This window comes from Emiliania huxleyi, assembly GCF_000372725.1.
Source record: "Emiliania huxleyi CCMP1516 unplaced genomic scaffold EMIHUscaffold_314, whole genome shotgun sequence".
In the NCBI taxonomy this organism is placed as follows: Eukaryota; Haptophyta; order Isochrysidales; family Noelaerhabdaceae; genus Emiliania; species Emiliania huxleyi.
The window spans coordinates 65384-86702 of NW_005199649.1; the positions used below are offsets into that span (position 1 = coordinate 65384).

Here is a 21319-nt window from a genome sequence, read left to right on the forward strand (position 1 = left end):
TGCTGCTGCTTGGGCTGTGCACGACCTGTGAACGGCGTCTCTTCACACCTCCAGCTGTGAACCAGGTGGCGTCGCTCGGCCTGCTGCTGTTTGGGCTGCACGACCTCTGGAACAACGCGGCGAAGGGCCACAGCTGGTGGAGAGCGCGCTTCTGGGGCACTCCAGCCTAGCTGCGGAATGCCGACTCCCCATCTCGCCATATCTCCCCATATCTCGAGGCCTGGATGCGGAGCAAAAACATACAGAGGGTCTCTGCCTAGCACCCGAGAGGGCATAAACGTTCCGCTGATTCCCCTCCATTGTGGCCTCTGCAGTCGCTCGCTGCTACTGCTTCATTGCCGGCACTCACTGACTGCAATTCTCATCATTTCAGGTACCCCGAGCAGACAGCGGCAACGCGGTCGCAAGCCGTCTGCGCAGCAGGGCAGCCGCAGCGGCGGCGGCGGCGGCGGTGGCGGCGGCGGCGGCGGGGGAGGCTTTGTGGAGGTGTCGCTTGGAGGCGGCGGCGGAGCGCTGGCCGCTCCGCTAGACGGAGACGCGGGCGCGGAGGTTGAGGTGTTGGGGGTGTGAGGCGGGCAGGCGGCGCGGCCTGTGTATTCAGTGACAATCGTTCACTTGTTGTACGGCTTTAAGGTACCAAGGGTAAACTTCTCCCGCACACACACACACACAAGGTGGTGTGTGGGGCAAGGGGACTTCTCTCCTAGACCACACACAAACAAAGTGGGCGGGGTGGTGGGGTAAGAGGGGGCGTCCCTCGCATGAACTCCACGGCGCTCTCCGGGTCGCGACCGTTTCACTGCTGTTAGTCGATGCGCGCCTGCTTCGAGAAGTCGCTGCCCTGCCTCCAACCCGCCGCGACGTCCCGACGCCCGCCGACACCGCCGCTCCAACGCAGCCGGCCGCCGCCCTCCCCTCCGCCACCGATCTCGGCGTGAGCGAGGAAAAGCTGGAGCAGTGGCGCAAGAACGGCGGCGGCGACCTGTGGAGCCGGTCCTCGCGAGCGGCGCCTTCTCCCTCCTCGACGCGCAGTGGAGCATCAAGCGCACGCCGAGACGGGCGGCGTCCTGACTCACCGCCAGGCGCTGCCCAAAGAGGCCTTCCTCTCCCTCGCCGACCTCGTCGAGGCGACCATGGGTGCTGGTGGGCTTCCCGTCGCCACGCTCTCCTACCCGTGGCTGACCAAGGACCACCCCGACCCGCGCGGAGCCAACCTCTCCCGCGTCGCAAGGGCGCTCAAGGCCCTGCTCAGTCACCCCTTCATCACACAGCTCGGCGTCTTTTGGGACTTCGGCTCGCTGCACCAGCACCCCGACCCCGCCAAGGGCGTTATGCGCACCGAGGAGCAGAACGCGCTCTTCAAGCAGGGGCTGGGCTGCCTCGGCACGCTCTACTCCCACCCGAAGACATGGGTGCTGCGGCTGACCTCCTTCCCGGACTGCCACAAGGCGGAGGACCAGGCCGAGGGCACCAACGTGGCCAAGTACTTTGACCGCGGCTGGTGCGCCACCGAGAACGCCTGGGCGAGCCTGACTAAGGCCAGGTACCTCTCGCTCGACCTCGGCAAGATGCGCGACGGCGAGGAGTAACGACTACTTCGATCTCCGAGAGGACTGCACCCAGGACGGCGGCCGTCGCCCTCCGCTGCTGCCGTCTGCGTTCGCGGCGGAGCTGGAGACGAAGAGCTTCACCAACGGCAAGGACGACAAGCCGCTCGTGAAGCAGCTGTACGAGGACGCCTTCAAGGCGCAGTTTGGCAAGGCGACCGTGCTGAGCTACGCCTTCCTCGGCTGGGGCGACGCAAAGGCGGCGCAGCTGGTGGAGCTCCTCGCGAGCGGGGCGGCGCCGCGGCTCGAGAAGCTTGAGCTCTGCGGCAACAAGATTGGCGACGAGGGTTGCAAGGCGCTGGCCGCCGCCCTCGGCAAGGAGGGGGCAGCGTCGCGGCTCGAGAGGCTCGAGCTGTGGGGCAACAAGATTGGCGACGAGGGCTGCAAGGCGCTAGCCGCCGCCCTCAGGGAGGGGGCCGCCCCGAGCTTGAAGGCGCGAGACGCCACCCTCGCCACTCGCCCCTCCCCTGACCAATGCTCATCGCGCCTTCCCTCGCGTGCAGTTGCTCGTCGTGGACAACAAGGAGCAGCCTGAGCTGGTGGCCGTGTGCGAGGAGCGCAGCATCGCGCGCTCCTACTAGTGAGCCTCTCCATCCCTGGCCGGGCGGCAAGGCTAGGCGCGGGGCCCGTCGGGACCGCCGCACGAGCACAGCAGAGAGCAACAGAGCCTGCGGTTGCGGAGCATGACGCACAGCGACGGTGGGGACGGGCGGCGAGGGTGGGTGGGGGGTTGGGGGATGGGGGGATGTACGGTGCTCGGTGGGGATGGCCCAATACTGTATTCCCTGACGGCCTGAGAGTCCAGCATAATACACCGAAGCAGGACAGGCGCGAAACTCAGAGTTGCGTAAACACGTGCAGACATGTGTCTCAACATTTTCATGAGCCGAAAACACAGTGTCAACCCTAATGTCAATTTTGTCAGAGAGACCCGCACCCGCGCAATCTCTGCTCGGCGACGGCGGCGGGCACCTCCTCCTGGTTGGCGAGCAGCAGCAGGTGCTCCCGCTTTGGCCTTTGCGGCGGCGCGCAGAGCTGCGAGGTGGGCGCGACACCCCCTTGAAGCTTGATGTGGCGCGGCTCGAGCACCATGTTTGGGATCGCGTTGAGGCCGGCGCGGCGCAGCATTTTGGCGTAGTCCGTAGACGGCGCGTCATACCCAGTACAAAATTTGATCGATACGATACTCGGGCTCTCCACCTCTCGCGTGGCGCCTCGCTCGTGTCTCTCCGGGGGTGCGCGGGCGGCTGTGGCGCGTGCGGCTGGCGCGCTGGGGCGGGGGGGATGGGTGCCCCTCGCGCTCGCCGCTCGCCCCGCCACACGCCGCAAGCGCGCACAGTCACCCCGCGTGCAGTGAACTACTAGGACCAACTACCCGTATGTGAGCAGTGAACACTCCTATTGGTGGATGGGACATCGATTGCGATCACACGCCCGCCTCGGCAGCAACCTCCGCAGTTGCCACCTCGAGGAGCGCGCGCACGTACGGGTTGGTGGACGCGCGCAGCGACTCGGAGAGCTGCGGCGTGTCCATGCCGAAGTCAAAGAGCCGCCGCCGCACCTCGGCCGTCCCCGCCGCGCGCTCCTCCGCTGTGACGCTCGCTAGCCGCTCGCGCTTGGCCGTGGCGTCCGCGGCGTCCGCGGCCGGACCGCCGCCGACCGTGGCCGACTCGAGCTCTGCGAGCTTCCGCTTGGCCGACTCGACCACCGAGGACGGGAAATCGCACGACGCGGCGACGGCGACACCGTACGACTGGTCCGACGGGCCGGGCTGCACCTTGAAGAGCGGGGTCAGGTCGTCGCCGTCCACGTGCGCGGCGACGTGGCGGTTGCCGACGGCGGCCTCCCTGTCGGCCAGTGCCGTCAGCTCGTGAAAGTGCCTACGCACCGGCGAGGGCTCTCCTGCTGAGGAGAGTGCGGTGCGAGGCGCGGCGGCGCGGCGGCGGGCGCGCGCGTGGCGAAGAGCGTGAGCGAGCGGCGCGCGAGGAGCTGCGAGCAGATGGCGGTGGCGAGGCCGTAGCCGTCGTAGGTCGAGGTGCCGCGGCCGAGCTCGTCGATGATGACGAGGGAGGAGGCGGTGGCGGCGCGGAGGATGGTTGCCGACTCGAGCATCTCCGCCATGAAGGTGGAGACGCCGCGAGACTGCATGTCGCCCGCGCCGACCCTCGCGAGGATCGCGTCCACCGGCGAGAACTCCATCGCGTCGGCCGGCACGAAGCAGCCAACCTGAGCGAGCAGCACGCACACGCCGACCGAGCGGATGTAGGTGGACTTGCCGCCGCAGTTTGGGCCGGTGACGAGCAGCAGCGAGGGGACCTCGGCGTCGGCCGCGTGGTCGCCGAGCGCGACGTCGTTCTTGATGAAGGAGCCGGTGCCCCCGCCGGCCGACTCCATCCGCTCGACGCACGGGTGGCGCGCGCCGTCGATGCGCAGCGCGCGCGGCGCCTCGGGCGGGAGCAGCGTCGGGCGCACGTACGGCTCGGGCGCAGACGCGGCGACGGCGGCAAAGGCGAGGAGCACGTCGAGCTTCGTCAGGTGGCCGGCGAGCTCCGCGATGAGCGGGCAGAACGTGGCGGCGGTGTCGACGACCTTTGTGACCAGCGTTCCCTGCGGCGGGGAGAGGGGGGGGAGGGGGGCACACAGCGGGAGGGATCAGACGGGCACGCGCTCCTCTCCGGCGAGAGAGCGGCCTCTGTGGCCTGGCCTGCGCGGTCTGGTAGTGCGCGGCCAGCTCCTTGTACCGCGCGGCCAGCTTGTCGAGCGCCTTGTCGCGGAAGGCGACTCCGTCCTTCTTGGTGCCGAGCACGTTGACCCCGTCCGCGTCGCGGATGAGCTTCTCGTCCTGCGCCGGTCGGGGGCGGAGCCGCGGGGTTAGGCCGTGCTCCTCGCCCGCGTGGCCGTGTCTTGTGGATCACTACTAGCGAGTTGTGAGTCATGTTCTCCTTGCGCGAGACGCGGCAGTGGTAGCCGTGCGGCGCCCCCTTCTCGAGCTTGACGCGCCCCTCGTCCACGCCCAGCCGCTCGCACAGCGCCTCGTGCGCCGCCTCGATCTCGGCGACCGTCTCGTCCCGCGAGGCGCCCAGCCCCGCGAGCTCCTGCTCACAGCGGCGTCCGTGAAGGGACACGCCGTCCTCTCACCGCCGCGGGGCTGGCCGAGGCCCGGGCGTCGCGCCTCGTCAAAGTGCGGCCGGATCAGGTACTCGTGCCTGCGACACGGGTGCAGCTCGGTCGGGGGCGTGCGGGGGCGTGCGCCAGTCGGAGAACGGCGCTCGCGCCTCGCGGCCGCCTCGAGGTCCACCGCAGCGTGCACGAGCTGCCGGTACCGCTCGAAGTTCTCGTGCACCACCTGCAGCGGCTCGGTGAAGGCGGACTGCACGAGCGTGTGCCCGTCCACCTCGCCCTCGCCCTCGCCGCCCTCGGCGTAGCCGCCGCCCGCGAGCGCCGACAGCAGCCGCGGCAGGCTGCCCAGCAGCGAGTAGAGCAGCACCACGTCCTGCAGCGTCGCGCGGCCAGAGAAGAGGCGCCGCTGCAGCCGGTCAAGGTCCGCACCTACCAGGGGGCACAACCCGCAACGGCGTCGCGCGCACGCGGCCGGCCGCCGCAGCCGGCTCGAGCCGGCTCGCGCGCCCATCGCGGGCAGGCAGGTGTCTCGCAGCGTCGCGCGCAGCTCGAGGGACGAGACGAAGGTCTGCACGAGGTCGAGGCGGTGCTCTATCTCGTGCGGCGACAGCAGCGGCTGCTTGAGCCACTTGCGCAGCAGCCGCCCGCCGCCCGCCGTCTTGGTCTTCGCAAAGATGCCGTACAGGCTCGCGTTGCGGTCCGCCTCGTTGGGCTGCGGCTCGACCGAGAGCGCGCGCAGTGCCGACGCGTCGAGTCTCACAAACTCCCGCGGCTCGACCTGCGGCAAGAGAGACGGCAGGGCGTGTGTGTCAAGGCGTGTGTCCCCGGAGGGCCTGGCCAAGTGCGCGCTCGACGTGGCGTTCACCCACTCGATTCCCCACTGGCCGTGCGACTCGGTGAGGGAGGGCAGGTCGAGGTGGCGGCACAGCGCGCTGAAGCAGCCGACGGGCAGCTGCTGCTGCGTCTCGAAGGCGCGCGCGTGGACAGGCTGCTCCGAGCCGACCAGCCGGCGCAGGTCCTGCTCGGCGTGCTTTTGCGCAAAGGCGCCGCGCGGCGCGTCGGTCACCGCAACCTCGCAGACCTTCGGCGCGCGGGGAGAGGGGTGGCGCAGAGCGGCGGGAGAGAGGGGTGGGGCGGGGGGAGAGAGGTTGGGAGAGGGGGCGTCGGCTGTCGGTCGCCTCGAGCATGTTGAGGAGGCTATATCTCCCCATATCTCCCCATATCTCCCCATATCTCGCCTCGAGCATGTTGAGGAGGGCTAATTGATTGATTGATTGATTGATTAATTAATTAGTCGCCTCGAGCATGTTGAGGAGGGCTAATTGATTGATTGATTGATTGATTAATTAGTCGCCTCGAGCATGTTGAGGAGGGCCTTGCGGTCGGCGGCTTCGAGCTCGGCGGGCAGGAGGACCTCGCGCGTCCCCTGCTGGCAGAGCAGCGACTCGAGCGTGCACAGGTTCTCGTCGTCCTCGAACTCGGACGTGCGGAGCGAGCGGGACGCCTGCGGGCGAGCAGAAGGGGGCGAGGGGCGGCCAGGCGGAGGTGGGAGGCGAGGGGCGAGGGGCGCAGGGAGAGGCGGGCGGGTGCGGAGGAGAGGGAGGCTCCGGGCGGTGGGGGAGAGGCGGACGGTGGGGGAGACGCGGGCTGCGGGCGGGCAGCGCGCGCCCCGTCCGCGAAGCACACGCCGACCAGCCGAGCGTTTCCCGAGTATCCCTTTGATCCCGCGGTCCGGCCGAGCCGGACGGCGGCGATGGTGGTCGATGCGTCGGGCGGGAGCTCGCCGTCGCGGAGGCACTCCTCCTCGAAGGCGGAGATGTTGCCCGGCGAGCCGCGCCGCGAGAGCACCCACCGCGCGCCGTCGAGCGAGTAGACCTCGAGCCGGCGCCGCTGGACGAGCAGGCAGGCGCGCATCACCTCGGCAGCCATCTTCTTGTTGATGGCGAGGTAGGGCGTGCGGCCGTCACCGTCGCTCCAGTGCCGCACCGCCGAGGAGGAGCGGAAGTAGAAGGCCGCGATGGCGTCGGCGTCGCGACCGACGGCGACGTAGTGGTCCCTCCTGCGGGCGCGCGGAGCGACGGGGCTGCGATCGCCACGCGTTCGGGGCATCACGGCGGCGGCGAGCGCACCGGTCGTACAGCCGGATGAGATCGGCGGGCTGGACGCCGAGACCCTGAGAGTGGGGGCACACAGAAGCGGGGGCTGGGCGACGGGTTCTTTCTCGCAGGCTGGTCGCGCGCAGCTGCGGGCCGGGCCGCCTTCTTATGCGAGAGGATGGTCTTTCCCTCGGAGGACGTGACTTCCTCGGTGCCACGCTCATCGTCTCGGAAGCCAAGCAGGTACAGGGCGCTCATGCCGCTTGCCGAGCAGCAGCGCCAACGACAGCGGCGCCAACGACAGCCAACGACAGCTTTTCGCGGGTTATGCCGGGCTTTTTTTCCCAAGTCTGTTCTCCCTCGTTGCTCAAGGAGATTGGATGGGATTCTCGTACATGGCCGGCGACCCGTGGATGCCTCTTTTTGAAGCCTTGACCCGCGCATGCTGCGATTCCTATTCTTCTGCTCCTATTCTTCTGCTCCGCTGGCGGCATTGTTCTTTAATCCTTTCCCGTAAAGTGACCGAAAAGAAACCCGGCTCCCCGCGGAGCAGACCCGCGCGCTCGGCGCGAGCCCGGCGCGAGCCTCAATGTCGTTGCTCTTCGCCCTCGTTCCGCTGGCGCTGCGTCCGCTGCCAGCGGCGCGCCCCGCCGCCGCCGCCGCCCTGCGAGCGCATCGCCCGCGCCACCTCTGCCGCCACCTCTGCGTGCGCGCCGAGATGCCGAATCTGGACGGCACCGGCTCCCTGCGTACGCTCGTCGACTATCCCGCCCGGATGGACATCAAGGCGATCGGCGAGACGGTGGGGGACGACGGCTTTGTGGCGGATATGCAGAAGCTCGCCGAGGCGGCCGCCCCTGCCAGGCCCGTCGAGGTGCGATGGCGAGACAAGGGGCGCTTCCGGTCGGTCACGCTGCGGTGTACGTTCCGCTCTGCCGACGAGGTTTACGCCCTGTACGCATCGCTCGACGCGGACGAACGAGTCAAGTTTAAGCTCTAGCGAGACGCACAGCTGGCCAAGTGCGCGACAGCGAGAGCGATCAGCCTGCGATCCGCGGTTTTGGGGCTCAGACACTGACAGGGCCGTAGACTTTTTGCAACTACTCGCAACTGGAGAAAGTCGAGGAACGTAAAATCCTCTCAACCCTGACACAGCAGCCCACACAGTGCACTGTGCACAGTGCCGGCGACGGCGCGCGGGGGGGCGCGCACAGACGTCGCACAAAATTACGCGTCAAAAACGCACCGTCCACCCGGCGCCAACTTGATTCCCGGATGCGCGTCTCACGGCCGGGTCACGGGACGGGGAGGGAGAGGGGTGGATCCGTAAATCCGTAAATCCGTAAATTTGTAAGCAAGGCCACCAGAGCGCCCCCCATCAGCATCACACCCAGCTCTCTACCAGGCAGACAGAGATCCAGCACTCGCGACACGCTGAGAAGCCGGAGGCTGGCCTCTCCAATGCTCGCGCAACGCTGTCTGCACGCGCTCGTGCAGCTCTCCGGGGTCCGGGCGGCCCACACGGTGGGAGGGTCGACGACCGTACGACTGTAACGCTACGTATTAACTATGTTCGCGGCGCTTGCGCTGCGCCTCTGCGAGTGCGTCTATGAACCCCTCACGCGTGCGCATAATCCCCTCCATCTTGTCGTACAGCCTTGACCTCTCCGCCTCTGCGGCATCAGCGCGCCTCGCCTCTGCCTCCATCGAAATCTGCAGCGCGTCGAGCTGCTCGCGCAGCTCGGCCTGCATCTTGGCCCGCATCTCACCGATACGCCACTCACACTCAGTTCGAGCTGCATGATTTGCCTGGTCGGCCATCCGCTCGGCCGCTTTGATGTCGCGTTTAGCAGCCTGCTGCGCTCTCCTCAGGTTGTCGCAGTCGGAGCGCCTCAGCTCTTGTGCCGCAGCAAGCTCATCCCGCGCCGACGCGAGTGCCCTCTCTTCACAGCGCTCGCAGAGCGCTGCTCAGAAGCGAGCTCCTTGGTCTGTGACCGCAACTTCTCTTCCAACTCCTGCCGGGGCAGCATCTCAGCAGTCGCACTACTCGCGGCTGCATGGATGTCTGAGCCCTTTAGCGTGGTTTGCGCGTCTGGGTGCTGACGAGAGTGCGGGAGATGCTGCCCCATGTGCTGAACAGAGATTGCGCCAGCGGTAGCAGTGCCGGTTGGGCACACAACAACATTGCTCGTGGCCGAGCTGGCATAAGCCGCCGCACCAGCCTCTGCGGCTGCAGCGGTGCTTCGGATCGCGTCGAGCACTCAGCCTCGAACGTACTGAGGTCGGCTATCCCGAGTTCGTTGAGCAGGCGCTCCAGCACAATGCTGAGCTGCGTCGGTGCCATGTGTCGACGTGTCCAAGGGAACGGACGTCGCCGAAAGTCATTAGTTCACGCCGGAAAAGTACGTCTAACGCCGCCCGCTAGCTAGGGCACGCTCCCATGCGGCTGGGGGCCGCTTTCCAGCCCGTTTAGGGCGCCGCTTTTCGCGCGATTTTACGGAATTACGATTTTACGGAATTACGGATTGGAGGGGGGTGGCGGCACATAGGCCCTATCATAGGGGGAGGGGGAGACGCGCATCCGGGAATCAAGTTCCAAGTTGGTGCCGGCACCCGGCGAGCGCTCACACACTTGCTCACAGACACACCTCACACAGAGACACCCGCGCACGGACAGTGCGTCTCCGCACCTTTTTGGCTGTGACTGCTTCGCCTCGGGTCGGGAGAGCTGTAGAAAAGGTAGAACGTAGAAGTGAGCCCTCTGTGGACACGCTCTCGTCAGTCTCTCGGTCTCGCATCCGTCTTCCGTGGGCGTGGCTCGGGAAACGCGGGTACCTACCGGGTTCGCTGCCGCAGCGACACACGCACACGTGCGTGTGGTTCCTGGCGACGTCCTGGAGCTAGACGATGCTAAGAGCTAATTAGACCGTCTGCACGGCTGGCGAGGCAGGCTGCACGATCGACGATGGAGCGCTGTAGCGCCGCTGCACCGCGCAGGCCGCGTCGGTTAGGTGCTCGGTGTTGATAAGCACAAAATCCTCCTCAAGCGTCGCGAGGTCAGTCCATTTGCCGCTGTCATCGTGCGGCATCTCCTCGCGCAGCTGCAACCACGCCTGAGGTTCGGGTGGGGGCTGAGAGGTAGGCGAGGGGGAGAGGAAGGAGAGGGGAGAGGAGAGGAGGCAGCGGCCGGGCTAAGGAGGCGCCTTGACGCTCGGCCGCCGCTGTGCCAGCAAGTGCTGCAACAGCGCCGACAGCCCGTCGCCGTACGTGTCGTCAAGAGAGACCCACTCGAGCGCCGGCTCGAGCTCAATCTCCTCGAGCTCGAGCTCCTCATCCTCGTCGCCGGCGACGACCCAGCGCGGGCTCGGCAGCAGCCACTCGAGGTCGACATCCATCGATACCACACACCCTTCCTCCTCGTCGCTGCTGCAGCCCGCCTCGTCCTCCGCCGCCAGCGTCTCCTCGAGGAAGGCTTGCTGCGCGAGCGCCTCATCCAGGCTCGTGTCGGCAGCCGCAGCCTTCGCCGACGCACCCCGCTTTTTGGGCGGCTCGTCCGATGCGCCCGCTGCGGCCTGCTCGGCCTGCTCGAGCTGCCGCAACCACGCCTCGTCCGTCGGCATTCGGAGCGCTGCCGCCAGCGTAGGCGAGCGCCGGAGCCATCGCTCCAGCATCAGGCTCCGGTCGGGGTCCAGGTGGGCCTGGAGGCCGCGTATCATGTGCGCGGCCGCTGTCGCCGCGTAGTCCTCCTTTCTCCGCTTGAGCACATGGATCCGACGCCGCCTCGCCGAGATCGCACCTTCCAGGCTATTGATAAAACCCTTGTGCCTCTGCCGAGCCAAGCGTGCCGCAGCAGCTTTTCTTGCTGCTCTGTGCGTCGTTGCACCGCCCGGCGACTCGATGCCTTGCAGGGCTGCTGCAGACGGTGCGTCCGCAGCCTGAAGAAGAGGGTTGTGCGGCGTTTCCGGCTGAGGCTCGGACATCTGTGTGTGTAGCCTGAAGGTGAGGGAGAATGCTGGTAGAGGCTCGGCGATGCGGTACGTCGAGGCCAGCTGCTGCGTGGGCGAGGAGTGGGAACGAGGACCTTGGCAAAACGCGGCGGGCACTCCGGTGGGAGGTTTTTGGAGCTCCGCTCACGAGCGGGGGCGCGTTCCTTTTTCATCAGTCTATGTCATCAGTGTTCTCGGCGCTTACGCATTTCTTTCTTGTGTGTGTCTGGACCCTTTGTTTGTCTTTTAGCTCTCTCTCTGTATCTCTCTCTCTCTCTCTCTCTCTCTCTCTCTCTCTCTCTCTCCCTCTCTCTCTCTCTCTCTCTCTCTGTGTGTGTGTGTGTGTGGTGCCGTGCGACGAGGCGGCTGCCATGCTCCTGCGTGGCGACCGCTCGATCCTCTCCCTCTCCCATGGCTGGCTGACGGCTCTGCACCCGGACCCTCACGGCACTACCCTCGCCGCCGTCCGACGCTTCCTCCTCTTTGACACGGCGGCGGCTGGCGAGGCGGGGCTCTTCTGGGACTTTGCCAGCTTGCCGCAGCGAGGGCCGAACGGGGAGGCTAGAACAGAGGAGGAGAAGCGAATCTTCAACAGGGGCCTCGAAGTGATGGGGTCCTTCCTACGCGAGCGTGACCGGCACCTCTGTCATTCAGCAGCGCGACATGGTCCTGCCTCCCGGCGCGCTTACCGGCGTTGGGGCGTACAACCCAACGCCGTACGAGGGCGATGGCGGCCGGGGCTGGTGCATCTTTGAGCAGGGGACGGCCATGACGGTGCTGGCGCACCTGACGGCGGCGGAGAGGCAGGCGGCGGAGAAGGGCAAAGCGCTGCCAGAGCGCTTCCGGAAGGCGCAGGCGGCCCGTGCAAAGGTGTATGACATCGGGGGGGCGGCGCCGATGGCGCGCGAGAGCTCCCTGTCGCCAAGGGAGGTGCTCGACGAGGCGTGCCGCGCGATCGAGAAGGCAAAGTTCACGGGCAAGGCGGACCAGGTGATGGTGCCGCAGATGCTGGCCGAGTTCGAGTGGGTCTTCCGGAGCACTTTTGAGCGGGCGCTTGAGGACCACGCGGCGAGCGGCGCGACGATCCGGCGGGAGCAGCAGCAGGCGGTGCTCGCGCGGCTTTCCGAGCGCGAAGGGGCAAATGGCAGGTTGAGATCTCGCGCGCTCCTCGTGACTGCTGCGATGAAGCTGTTCAGGTGGCGAGACGGGAGGCCCCTCGTGGCTGTGCGAGATAGTCGGGGCGCGATGGGCAGGAGTGTAGGATCAGGCGTGGAGCTACTAGAGGCCGGGTGACGGGGGCAGTGTGAGGGATGCCCCACCGGAATGTGGCTGTGTCTTTTGAGTCAGGCGCCGCCCGTTCGACTCTTTTGCTGTGTGTGTTTGTCGAGCTTCCGCATGAAGTAACGCGCCTCTTCCTTGTTTTTCCAGCACAGCTGCCGCTCAGTAAGTGCGCCAACGACGCCTGTGGCGGCAGTTGTGTCAAGCTGTCAGGTGTTGTGCGGTGGACAGAGAGAAGTTTACGCAAACCCTTACCTCTCTCTTAGTATACTAGTACAGCCGACGTTGCCGGAGATGAAACTGACACAAACCGGATGCACAGAGGTTGAGGCAACAATCAATATCCCAACGGCAACGCAAGCCTACGGACTGGGAGAGAAGGATAGAACCCCCATGTAAGAAAAACCTACCTAGTCGTTCGTAAAGTACGTCTAGTGCTCCCGCTGCGACGGCGGCGTCCAGCGCGCGTGCCGGCACCGCCCGCTCGTGACCCGCTCGTCCTCGAGCAACCTTTCAACGATGCGGGCCGCGCAAGCGCCCGCGCCTGCGAGGTTGAACGCCTCGGGCCCGATCTGCAGCGCGCTGAGCGCCCCCGCGACGTAGAGCTGCCAGCCGTCCGCCCACTGCAAGGAAGGAGTCAGCTCGGGAAGCCCGCCGTGCGCGCTGCCCGGCGAGACGCGGCGGACCGACGAGAGGAGGCCGAGGCGATCCACGTCCAACACGTTGCCCGTCCCAAGCCAGATGGCATCCGCGCCGATAGTCTCGCAAATCTCGCCACCGCCGCCGCCGCCCTCGCCGCCGCCCTGGCCGCTGCCGCCGCCCTGGCCGCCGCCGCCCTCGCCGCCGCCGCCCTGGCTGTCAGCGGCGGCGCAAACACAAACCTCCCACTCCGCTGCCTTTGGCCGCCAGCTGGCGCGGCGCACCTCTGCGCGCTCGAGGACGCGGCCGGCGCCCCGAAGCTCCATCTCCGCCAGCCGCCGCCTCGCCTCGGGCGTAAGCGAGCCGCCCGGTCTCGCCTCTCGCAGCTGCCAGAGCCTCTCCTCTGGTGGCGCGGCGAAGAAAGCCGCCTCCTCCGCCCCCAGCTCCGGCGACAGCAACGACGCGACCCAGCCACCGCCCACGTCGAACGGCCGCACCGTCAGCTCCGATCGGGACACTAGGGTCACTGAACGCCAGCCGAGCCGGCAGGCAAACGCGGCCAGCTGCGCGGCGCTCAAGCCCCCGCCGACCACGACCAACCGGCCCGTCCCGCGAGGGCGTTGAGGCTCGCTTCCGCTGCAGCGGCGGAGCGGAGAAGGAAGAGGCAGCAGCAGCAGCAGCAGCAGCAGCAGCAGTAGCAGCAGCAGCAGCAGCGAGACAAAGGGCAACCGTATCGCCTTTGTCGACGGAGAGGGAAGCCCTCCTCCCGCCACCGCCGCCGGAGCCACAACCGCGGCAGCCACCGCCGCCGCCGCCGCCGCCCCCGTCGCCGCCGACGCCGCCGACGTCTCAACGTCGCGCCACCGTCGCCTCCGTGACAGAAAGGAGGCGAAGCCGCCGCTCCTCTCGCCGCGGAGGGTGGGAGCAGAGCAGCGCCGCGGGGTGGTAGCGAGCTCGTCGGCTAGCGCGGAGGCAAGGGCAGAGGCGTGCAGCAGCGTGGAGCGGGCGGCCGGCTGCGGGGATGGCGCGGAGCCGAGCGAGCGCGACGCCTGCAGGAAGGCCCCGAGTGGTCCCCGAGAGACAGCTCCAGGAAGGTTCGCGGAAGGTTCAGGGATAGCTCCCGCCTCCTCGACCCAGTCGGGATGCCGAGGGATGCCCCCGTCGCCGACCGCAAGCACGACTCGCCTCGCTCGCAGGCTTCGGCGGTGGGCGCCGCCGCCTTGGCTGCCGCCGCCACCACCGTCCTTACTGCAGTGGCCGCCGCTGCCTTGGCTGCCGCCGCCGCCACCGTCGCTGCAGCTGCTGAGGTTGATGTCCAACGCAATGTCAAAGGCCCACGGCAGAGCAGAGTCACGGAAAAGCGGGACGATGTCGGTGGCGGCGGCGGCAACGTGGCAGCCCGCGAGCCGCTCGTCCTCCTTTCCTCCCCTCAGATCCGCAGCCAGGTCCTCGCAAAAGTCCTCGAAAAGGCGCGAGGACGGCGCCTGCCACTGTCGCTCGACGCCCTCAATCGGACGCAGCTCGCGCAGGCGGCCGTGTGCGGCGGCGTAGCCGTGCAGCGCGTCGTCGAGCCGCCGCGACGGGTGCGGGTGCACAAAGGTGGGCGAGCGCAGGTGCGACACGCCCTGAGAGCGCAGCTTTGCGGCCCATGCCGTGCAAAACGCTCCGGACGGATCAATCACGAGAGTGGAGTGCAGCAGCGCGCTGGACGGATCGTCGCGAGCGAGCCGAGCAAGCAAGGCGAGGGCAGCTGGGCCGGAGCCAATCACCGCGAGCTCGGCGTCGACGTGGAGAGCGCTGGCCGCGCTGTCCGCTGGAGAGCGCGGCATATATAAACACTAGTGTGGGACCTGCGGCGGTACCCGTCTCTGTTGTTCGGGCAGTGAGAGACGCAGGATCTGCACGCCAAAGTGGGCCACTCCGCATTTGCATTTTGGTTTTGGGTTGTCGGAGATCATCCATCAGCACTCATTTCTCATCACACATCAGTCAGTCACGTCAGTCAAAGCAGTCGTGGCACTCATCAGTCAGTCACGTTCGTGGCACGTGGAGCAGTCGCTGCATGCAACGGCGCCGCCACACGCTCCGGACGACCCCGACACACCGACACACCACGCACAATGCCAATGGAGGCTATCGCACACGATCGGGCATCGCGCCGCAAACAACTCGCCGCACTGATGGGGGGGGAGGCAGAATCCCACACACACCGGAGCAGCACAGACACCTTACACGTCAGCGCTCGCTCGATGTGGCCGGCGCTCTCCCCTCTCCTATCGCCTTTTCAACGGCGGCGTGCGGCCACGCGCCGCGCCGAGCCGGTCTCGGCGGGAGACCTCGGAGCCGCACGCGATGCGGGCATGCGCGATGGCTTCGTTGGCTCCGTGCCTAAGGCAGATCGATTAGGGTGTGAGCTGCGGCAGCCACCGTTTCTGTACCCGCTCGATCACGTGCAGGCCGTCGGAGGCCGCGCTGGATGGCCCAGGGCCGGCGGCGGTGAAGGCGTCCGTCGATGAAGGGATGTCGTCGAGGGAGCCATCGTCCTCCGCATGGTGCACCGGTCCAGTTGTCGGAGTTCGAGATCGCAGTCGACTTGGAGAGTGTGTTCGGCCCGTTGACGAACTCACGGAATGTGAGCGACTTGGTGCACGCTGGGTCGAGCATCATGACTCGCACCTCATCCTGGGCGAGGAACTCACCCAGGGACCAGCTGTTGGCGTCGCCGTTTTGATCGAGCTGCATCCACTGCATGGTTTCGTAGTCAAGCGTAAACGCCCAGGAGTTGGTGCCTGGGTGACTTGCTGATGAGAGCGCCTTCCAGGCGGGTAGTCGGGCCCCTCACCTACGGTCATACGGCGGCGTCAGAGGGGGGGAAGGGGCGCGAAGCGTGAACATGGAGGCAAGCAGGTGGTGGGCACCTGGCCAAAGCCGGCGACCTCGAAGTTGTCGTAGCTTGTGCGGATATCGCTGAGCGTGAGAGGGACCGGATCGGCAGCAGCATGGGCGGCCGCGTCAGCGGCCGGAGAGGCCGGAGAGCCATCCGACGGAGGCCGGTCGTGCATCGGCGCGTCAGCCGCAGGGGCCGGGGGGGCGGCGGCATCCATCGCTGCGGGTCGCTGCGGGCCGACGATTGTGGACTGATCGATCCGTGGCGGGCGGATTTCGGCTGGGACGTTCTACGGTTAAACCAAGAGCGTCGGCGCCGACACGAGAGACTTATAAGGGTAGATATCGTCAGAAAAAAGAATTTACGCGAAGAATTTTACAACAAAACTCTCTCTCACAACACTGGGCACACGCCAAACGAGGGGTGGGAGAAGGACAGGGTCCCCACCTGCACGAGCAGGATCTTGTAGGACGATCAGGGACACAGGGGAACGGGAGCGGGGAGCGCATCGCGACACGGAGGGGGGCTGGGCAGGGGGTTCACCCTCCCGCCACCACACCTCGTGTTTTTCTTACGCCAAGTGTTTCTTTCCCGATGTGCCATTGCTCTCCACTGTAGCCAACCCCAAACCAACACTATAGATCCCGCCATGGGCTTCTCCTTCGGCCGCAACAAGGATCGCGACACGTGCTCTGCCGCCGAGGAGGAGATCCGAACGCTGCGTGCAGCGCTGGAGGCCGTCGAGCTCCGTGTCGCAGCGCTGGAGGCTGCGGCACGCCTTCCCGGCAAGCAGCCCGCATCCAACACGGCTGATGTCGCCACAGATACGGCTGCGGGCCAGATTGTGACCAGCGTCACTCCTCCCTCGCCGGTTGCAGCGCGTGTGGAGCCGGCGCAGGAGGCTGGCGCCGCCCGGCTCAGCGCGGCGCAGCTCTCTCGCTTGCACACGGAGGCGCACGAGGACGAGGTGACCGCCGTCGCCATCTCGCGCGGCTTCTCGCCCGCGGGTGCGTCGCGGCGCTCGGCGCCCGCCTCCGAGACGCCGCGCTTCGTCGCCGCCGGCGTCGGCGGCAGGTTTCCTCAGACATGTACCCACAGTGTATCCGCTCGTATCACCAGTGATTGCCACCACACCACACACTGCAGTGATTGCCTCCCCACCACACACTGCGCTGGGTCGATCATCTTGCGTCGCCGCACAGACCCGTGGACTGCCACACACACCGCTCTTGGTCCATCCTCTTGCCCGTGCTCTTTCTGCACCGCTGGCCGTCTGTCCTCAGGCTCCTCCTGCGCGGCGCCGACGGGAGGCCTCTTGCCCCGCCCGTAGAACTGCCAGCCGCTGCCGAGGCAGCTGCTGACGCGCGGCCGCAGAGTGCGGTGTGGTAGAGGCACGCGCCAACGCTGGAGGATGTGTTGAATAGGCCCTCTCCTTCAGCGCGGGCGGGAGAGCGCGTGCGCCAAAACTGGGCGGCCATGCAGCGTCTCTTCACGCCTCCAGCCGTGAACAGGTGGGCCAACATGATGCGAGGTGTGGGCAGCGTCTCTTCACGCCTCCAGCCGTGAACAGGTGGGCCAGGCCCCGTGTGGCTCTGGGCGGCCATGCCATCGCCGCTGGAAGGCGCCTTCCTGCTGCTCTCGTACCGCCCCATTCGCCCCTTCTGACTGCTCTCGTTCCCGCTCCTTCAATCACAGGCGCCCTCGCACCGCCTCACCGAGTCACCAACTTGTCAATTCGTTGATTAATCAACTCACAGGCGCCTTCCTGCTGCACTCGTACCGCCTCGCCCCTCCGCCCGAGGCGTCAGAGGAGGAGGAGGCTTCGCTAGCCGACCGGCCTCTTGTCTACTCCATCAACTACCCCTTTGGCTAACAACTGATTAGGCATTCCTCCCGCTCGCCCGACGCCAGACGCCTACTCATCAATTAGCTCTCCCATTGGTTCGTCACTGAGCACCGTTAGGCCTCCCTCCCGCTCGTCCTCCGGCTGGATGCCGCGCAGAACGTGTCGTGGTCACCTCCCAAGCCGGCGGCGGCGGTGGCGGCGGAGGCGGAGGAGGCGGTGTCGGCGTCGTCGTCTCTGGCAGTGAGCGAACGTGGCGGCGACCCGGCAGACGGCGGGCGCGTGGTCGCTCTGTTAGTACTCCCTTCCTCTCCCTTCCTCTCCCTTCCTCTCCCTTCCTCTCTTCAATCTTCCTTCCTCTCCCTTCTTTCATCAATCTCCGTCAATCTCCACTAGGCGCGTGGTCGCCCTGTTCCCGGCGCCGGCGGCAGCGACGAGGGGCGGGCAGCGCGGGAGCGCCACCAGGCTGCAAGGAGGAGGAGGAGGAGGGGGAGGAGGGGGAGGAGGGGGAGGAGGAGGAGGAGGAGGGGGAGGAGGAGGGGGAGGGGGAGGAGGAGGGTCTCTAGTCGCGTGCCGCTCGGACGGGCAGGTGGGCCTGGCCGCCGCGGGAGCAGGCGTTGATTGGACAACCACTAGGCGCAGAGGAGTGAAGTAACGAATAGGTGGCCCTCATCCCCGAGGCAGCAGGCCCAGCCACGTCCACACCTACTAATGAGCTCCTCCGTTAGTTCATGGACGTTGATTTGCATTGTTTGTTAGCAGGCGGCTCCGCCATGTCCTTACCTACCGGCCTCTCTCCCTAGAAGCTCAAGAGGACACACCCTATCCCGCTGTCTTTGGCCGTGTTCAACTGTAGCCCTCAACGGGCTCCGTGGGTGCTCTGAATACTCTGCACGAGACCGTCCTCCCGCCCTCATGTTGGCGCATTCACCTCACAAGCCTCTCTCGCCTTGCCGCCATATCTCTCCATATCTCTCTGTATATCTCCATCTCTCTCTGTCTCTCCCCTCTCTCACCGCATCTCACCCCACCTCTCCCCACCTCTCCCCACCTCTCCGCATCTCTCCGACGTAGGCCTCTCTCGCCTCTCCGCCGTCGCGCACTCCGCCACCGCTCTCGCACTCGCAGCGCCCGACCAGCTCCTGGTGGTCGGCATCGCCGCCGCTTCGTCGCCGCAGCCGTGAGTGTGAACAGCGTCTCTTCACACCCGCCGTCCGTGAACAGGCATCGCCGCCGCTTCGTCGCCTGCCACTGTGCGCGAATGCCCGCTACCGCCGGACAGTGCCATCGGCGCCCTCGCCTTCGACGCAACCTCTTCCGCACCCTTGCAGGAGCCTTCCCGGAGCCTTCTCGGAGCCTTCTCCTAGGCGCCCTCGCCTTCGACGCCGTCCTGCCCGGTCTGCTCTTCGCCGCGACACAGCAGCAGTCGAACGAAGGAGTATTCAACCGATTGGGCGCACTAATTAGGCCTGCTCTTTGCCGCGACGAGGGAGGGGACTGTGCACGCCTTCAACACGCGCGGCCGCGTCGCCGACGCCTCCTCCGCCTCGCGGCATCGCGAGGCCGGCTGTGCGTACCTCGCGTCGCTAGTTGCTGATGTACGTGTTTTGGACTCCTTAGGCCACGCAAGGCCAGCTGTGTGTTCCTCGAGTCGCTGCCCCGCGCGATGGCGACGGGGGCGGGGGCAGGGGCGGGGGCAGGGGCAGGGGCGGGGGTAGGGGCGGGGGCAGGGGCGGGGGTAGGGGCGGGGGTAGGGGCGGGGGCGGGAGGGGTCGGTTTGGCCGCCGTGAGGGGGCGCCTGCTGCTCGCGGCGGCGGCTCAGTGCTGCACACCAATTCATTAACGACCAGCTACAGCATAGGCACCTGCTGCTCGCGGCGGCGCGGCGGCTTGTCGTCTACAACGTGAGCGGCATGTACGGCGGCGCGCCCGCCTCGCTCTCCCAAGTCGCGCACTCCCAGCCGCTCGCCGGTGCTTTGCACGACGGGGACGGCGGCCACGATGATCCACCTTGGACCCAGAACACGCATGTGGAGGCGGCTGGTTCTCTCGTCGCGATCGTTCGCGCGGGGCGCGCCTCCTCTTCACAGCTGGCGGGTGTGAACAGGCGGCCGGCTCTCTCGTCGTGATCGCTCGCGCGGGGCGCGCGCGCCGCCCAATTTCGCAATTCTCGCAGTGGGACGGCATGCACACGTCCGCGACACGTCCACGACATGTCCGAGACATGCCCCCCTCAGGCGCGTCGTCCTCTGTTCGTGTATGGGCACTGTCCACGACACGTCCACGACACGTCCGAGACACACGCCCCCCTCAGGCGCGTCGCCCACTTTCGCAGCGGGCTCGGCTACTCCCCGCCCGCCCAGCCGTGGTGGCCGCACGCCCTCGTCGCGGCGGGTGTCGTCCTCGCCTCCGTCTACTTCCAGTGCCGCCGCAAGCCCGAGCGGCGCAGCGGCGGCGCGGGCGGTGCGTCGCAGCGCGGCAGCCCGGGGCGGCGAGGCAGCCCAAGCCGCCGCACCAGCTACGGTGGCTACGGCGGCGCGGGGCACGGCGGCGCGGCGGCGCCACGGCAGCAGCTCTACGATCAGATGCAGGCGCACTCACACGCACGCACGCACGCACGCACGCACGCACACACTCATACGTTAGATGTCGAGTCGCGAGGGCCGAGCTTGGCCCTCGCCCCACCACCTCGTGTGTGTGTGGAGAAGTGTTCCTTCCCTTACCTGTCAGGCGCGGTACTCGGGGCACGGCCAGTACAGCGCGGCAGCGGACTACGCCGCCGGGGAGGATTATTTCGACGACTGACCGGCGGCGGGCGGGCGCATCTTGCGAGAATCGGTGAGATCACCGCTCGACAGCAGGTGCGCGAAATTAAACGCCAATTTTCGTTCCGCGGTTTTGCCACTAGCATTGAAATCCGGTACAAAACGACTTAGCCGAAACAGCTGGGACAGAGACAGACAGAGAGCACACACGTTCGAGACGGGGGTGCGCCGAGCCCGACGACCGCCTCCGCGGACCCAGTAAACTAGAGCTAGATGGTCCCACAGGATGCGCCCTTAGCCTCTGAGCTCGTCCTAGACGTTTTAGAATGGCGTGGGCAGACCAGAACGCGGCCACGGCGACGCTCCGTGAAGGTAACGGTCCGAAAACGCTAAACGGTCAGCAGGGAGGCTCGGAGTCGGACTGGATCATCGACAGATGTTTTGGCGACGGCGACAAAAAGTAAACGCTCGCCGTTCATGGAGGTAACCACTAACCAGATGTAAGGTGGCAACCGATCGATGCGAGTCGACTCCCCAGGGGTGTGTGGTGTCGCCGTGGGGCTCCTGCCCGTGTCTCGAGGCCCGTGTTAGAGGGCCCACAGCGTCCTAATCTAAAATCTGAGGATTCAGGATTGAGGCATCGCTTCAGTGAGGCCAAAGTGAGTTTATGGATGTGTGAGAACGGTACGGGACACGAGGAGTCACGCGGACCGACTCGTCGGTGACTCTGCTGCACGCCGTTTCAGATTTTTTCTCAGCGTGAGCGAGACGTGGAACGGTGCTAGCTGCGTGTATCCCTCGGCCTCGCCATGTGCGGAGGCGAAGGCGGACGCGGGGCAACGACGACGCCGAGGCGGCATCCAGCTTTCTCCGCGCGGTGGTTGCCTCTGCGAGCTTATTCCTCCTCGCTGGAGCCGCCAGGCATGTGGAGATGGTGAGTGAGCACTGGCAGAGCTGCTCGTCTCCGTGTCCTTGGAGCTGCCCACTTCCGGCCTCGTTCTCGCTCTGCGCGGGCTCCGGGCTGCTGCTGGCGATCGCTTGGGCAGTGCTCGATTGGGCAGTCTTGTGGAGGCTCGGTGCCGCCATGGGGTCGTGGCC

The 21319-nt window shown here is 66.8% G+C and overlaps 6 protein-coding genes across 6 annotated transcripts in view; 3 read left to right on the top strand and 3 right to left on the bottom strand.

Annotated features, from left to right (window-relative positions):
- EMIHUDRAFT_240704 (hypothetical protein) overlaps window positions 1–170 on the top strand; it is a gene marked incomplete at both ends in the record, with an annotated part of 2936 nt that extends 2766 nt beyond the window's left edge. The window contains one exon of the mRNA XM_005774320.1: window positions 66–170. Coding sequence (XP_005774377.1) covers window positions 66–170 — 105 coding nt within the window. The remainder of the gene's footprint in view (window positions 1–65) is intronic.
- Window positions 171–2760: 2590 nt separating this feature from the next.
- On the bottom strand, window positions 2761–7139 carry mutS (DNA mismatch repair protein muts). The gene is made up of 10 exons (XM_005774321.1): window positions 6986–7139; window positions 6857–6900; window positions 6396–6786; window positions 6142–6231; window positions 5593–5799; window positions 4906–5505; window positions 4523–4702; window positions 4249–4449; window positions 3712–4214; window positions 2761–3487 (listed from the first exon to the last, which is right to left on the bottom strand). Exons 1-10 carry the CDS (start codon window positions 7079–7081, stop codon window positions 3034–3036), a joined length of 2766 nt encoding a protein of 921 aa, XP_005774378.1. The 5' UTR covers window positions 7082–7139; the 3' UTR covers window positions 2761–3033.
- A 1247-nt stretch (window positions 7140–8386) lies between these two features.
- On the bottom strand, window positions 8387–9167 carry EMIHUDRAFT_240708 (hypothetical protein; the record flags this gene model as incomplete). Its single annotated transcript, XM_005774322.1, has 2 exons — window positions 8387–8764; window positions 9042–9167. 2 exons carry the CDS (start codon window positions 9165–9167, stop codon window positions 8387–8389), a joined length of 504 nt encoding a protein of 167 aa, XP_005774379.1.
- A 2013-nt stretch (window positions 9168–11180) lies between these two features.
- EMIHUDRAFT_240710 (hypothetical protein) lies at window positions 11181–12102 on the top strand (the record flags this gene model as incomplete). Its single annotated transcript, XM_005774323.1, has 3 exons — window positions 11181–11414; window positions 11464–11957; window positions 12063–12102. 3 exons carry the CDS (start codon window positions 11181–11183, stop codon window positions 12100–12102), a joined length of 768 nt encoding a protein of 255 aa, XP_005774380.1.
- A 322-nt stretch (window positions 12103–12424) lies between these two features.
- EMIHUDRAFT_240711 (hypothetical protein) lies at window positions 12425–14555 on the bottom strand (the record flags this gene model as incomplete). Its single annotated transcript, XM_005774324.1, has 4 exons — window positions 12425–12449; window positions 12565–12710; window positions 12969–13362; window positions 14047–14555. The coding sequence occupies 4 exons, from the start codon at window positions 14553–14555 to the stop codon at window positions 12425–12427; spliced, it is 1074 nt and encodes a 357-aa protein (XP_005774381.1).
- A 3452-nt stretch (window positions 14556–18007) lies between these two features.
- EMIHUDRAFT_444357 (hypothetical protein) lies at window positions 18008–20386 on the top strand. The gene is made up of 11 exons (XM_005774325.1): window positions 18008–18045; window positions 18119–18143; window positions 18219–18245; window positions 18531–18608; window positions 18681–18746; window positions 18824–18853; window positions 18924–19008; window positions 19077–19250; window positions 19318–19531; window positions 19599–20047; window positions 20187–20386. The coding sequence occupies exons 3-11, from the start codon at window positions 18230–18232 to the stop codon at window positions 20296–20298; spliced, it is 1224 nt and encodes a 407-aa protein (XP_005774382.1). The 5' UTR covers window positions 18008–18045; window positions 18119–18143; window positions 18219–18229; the 3' UTR covers window positions 20299–20386.
- Window positions 20387–21319: the final 933 nt, after the last annotated feature.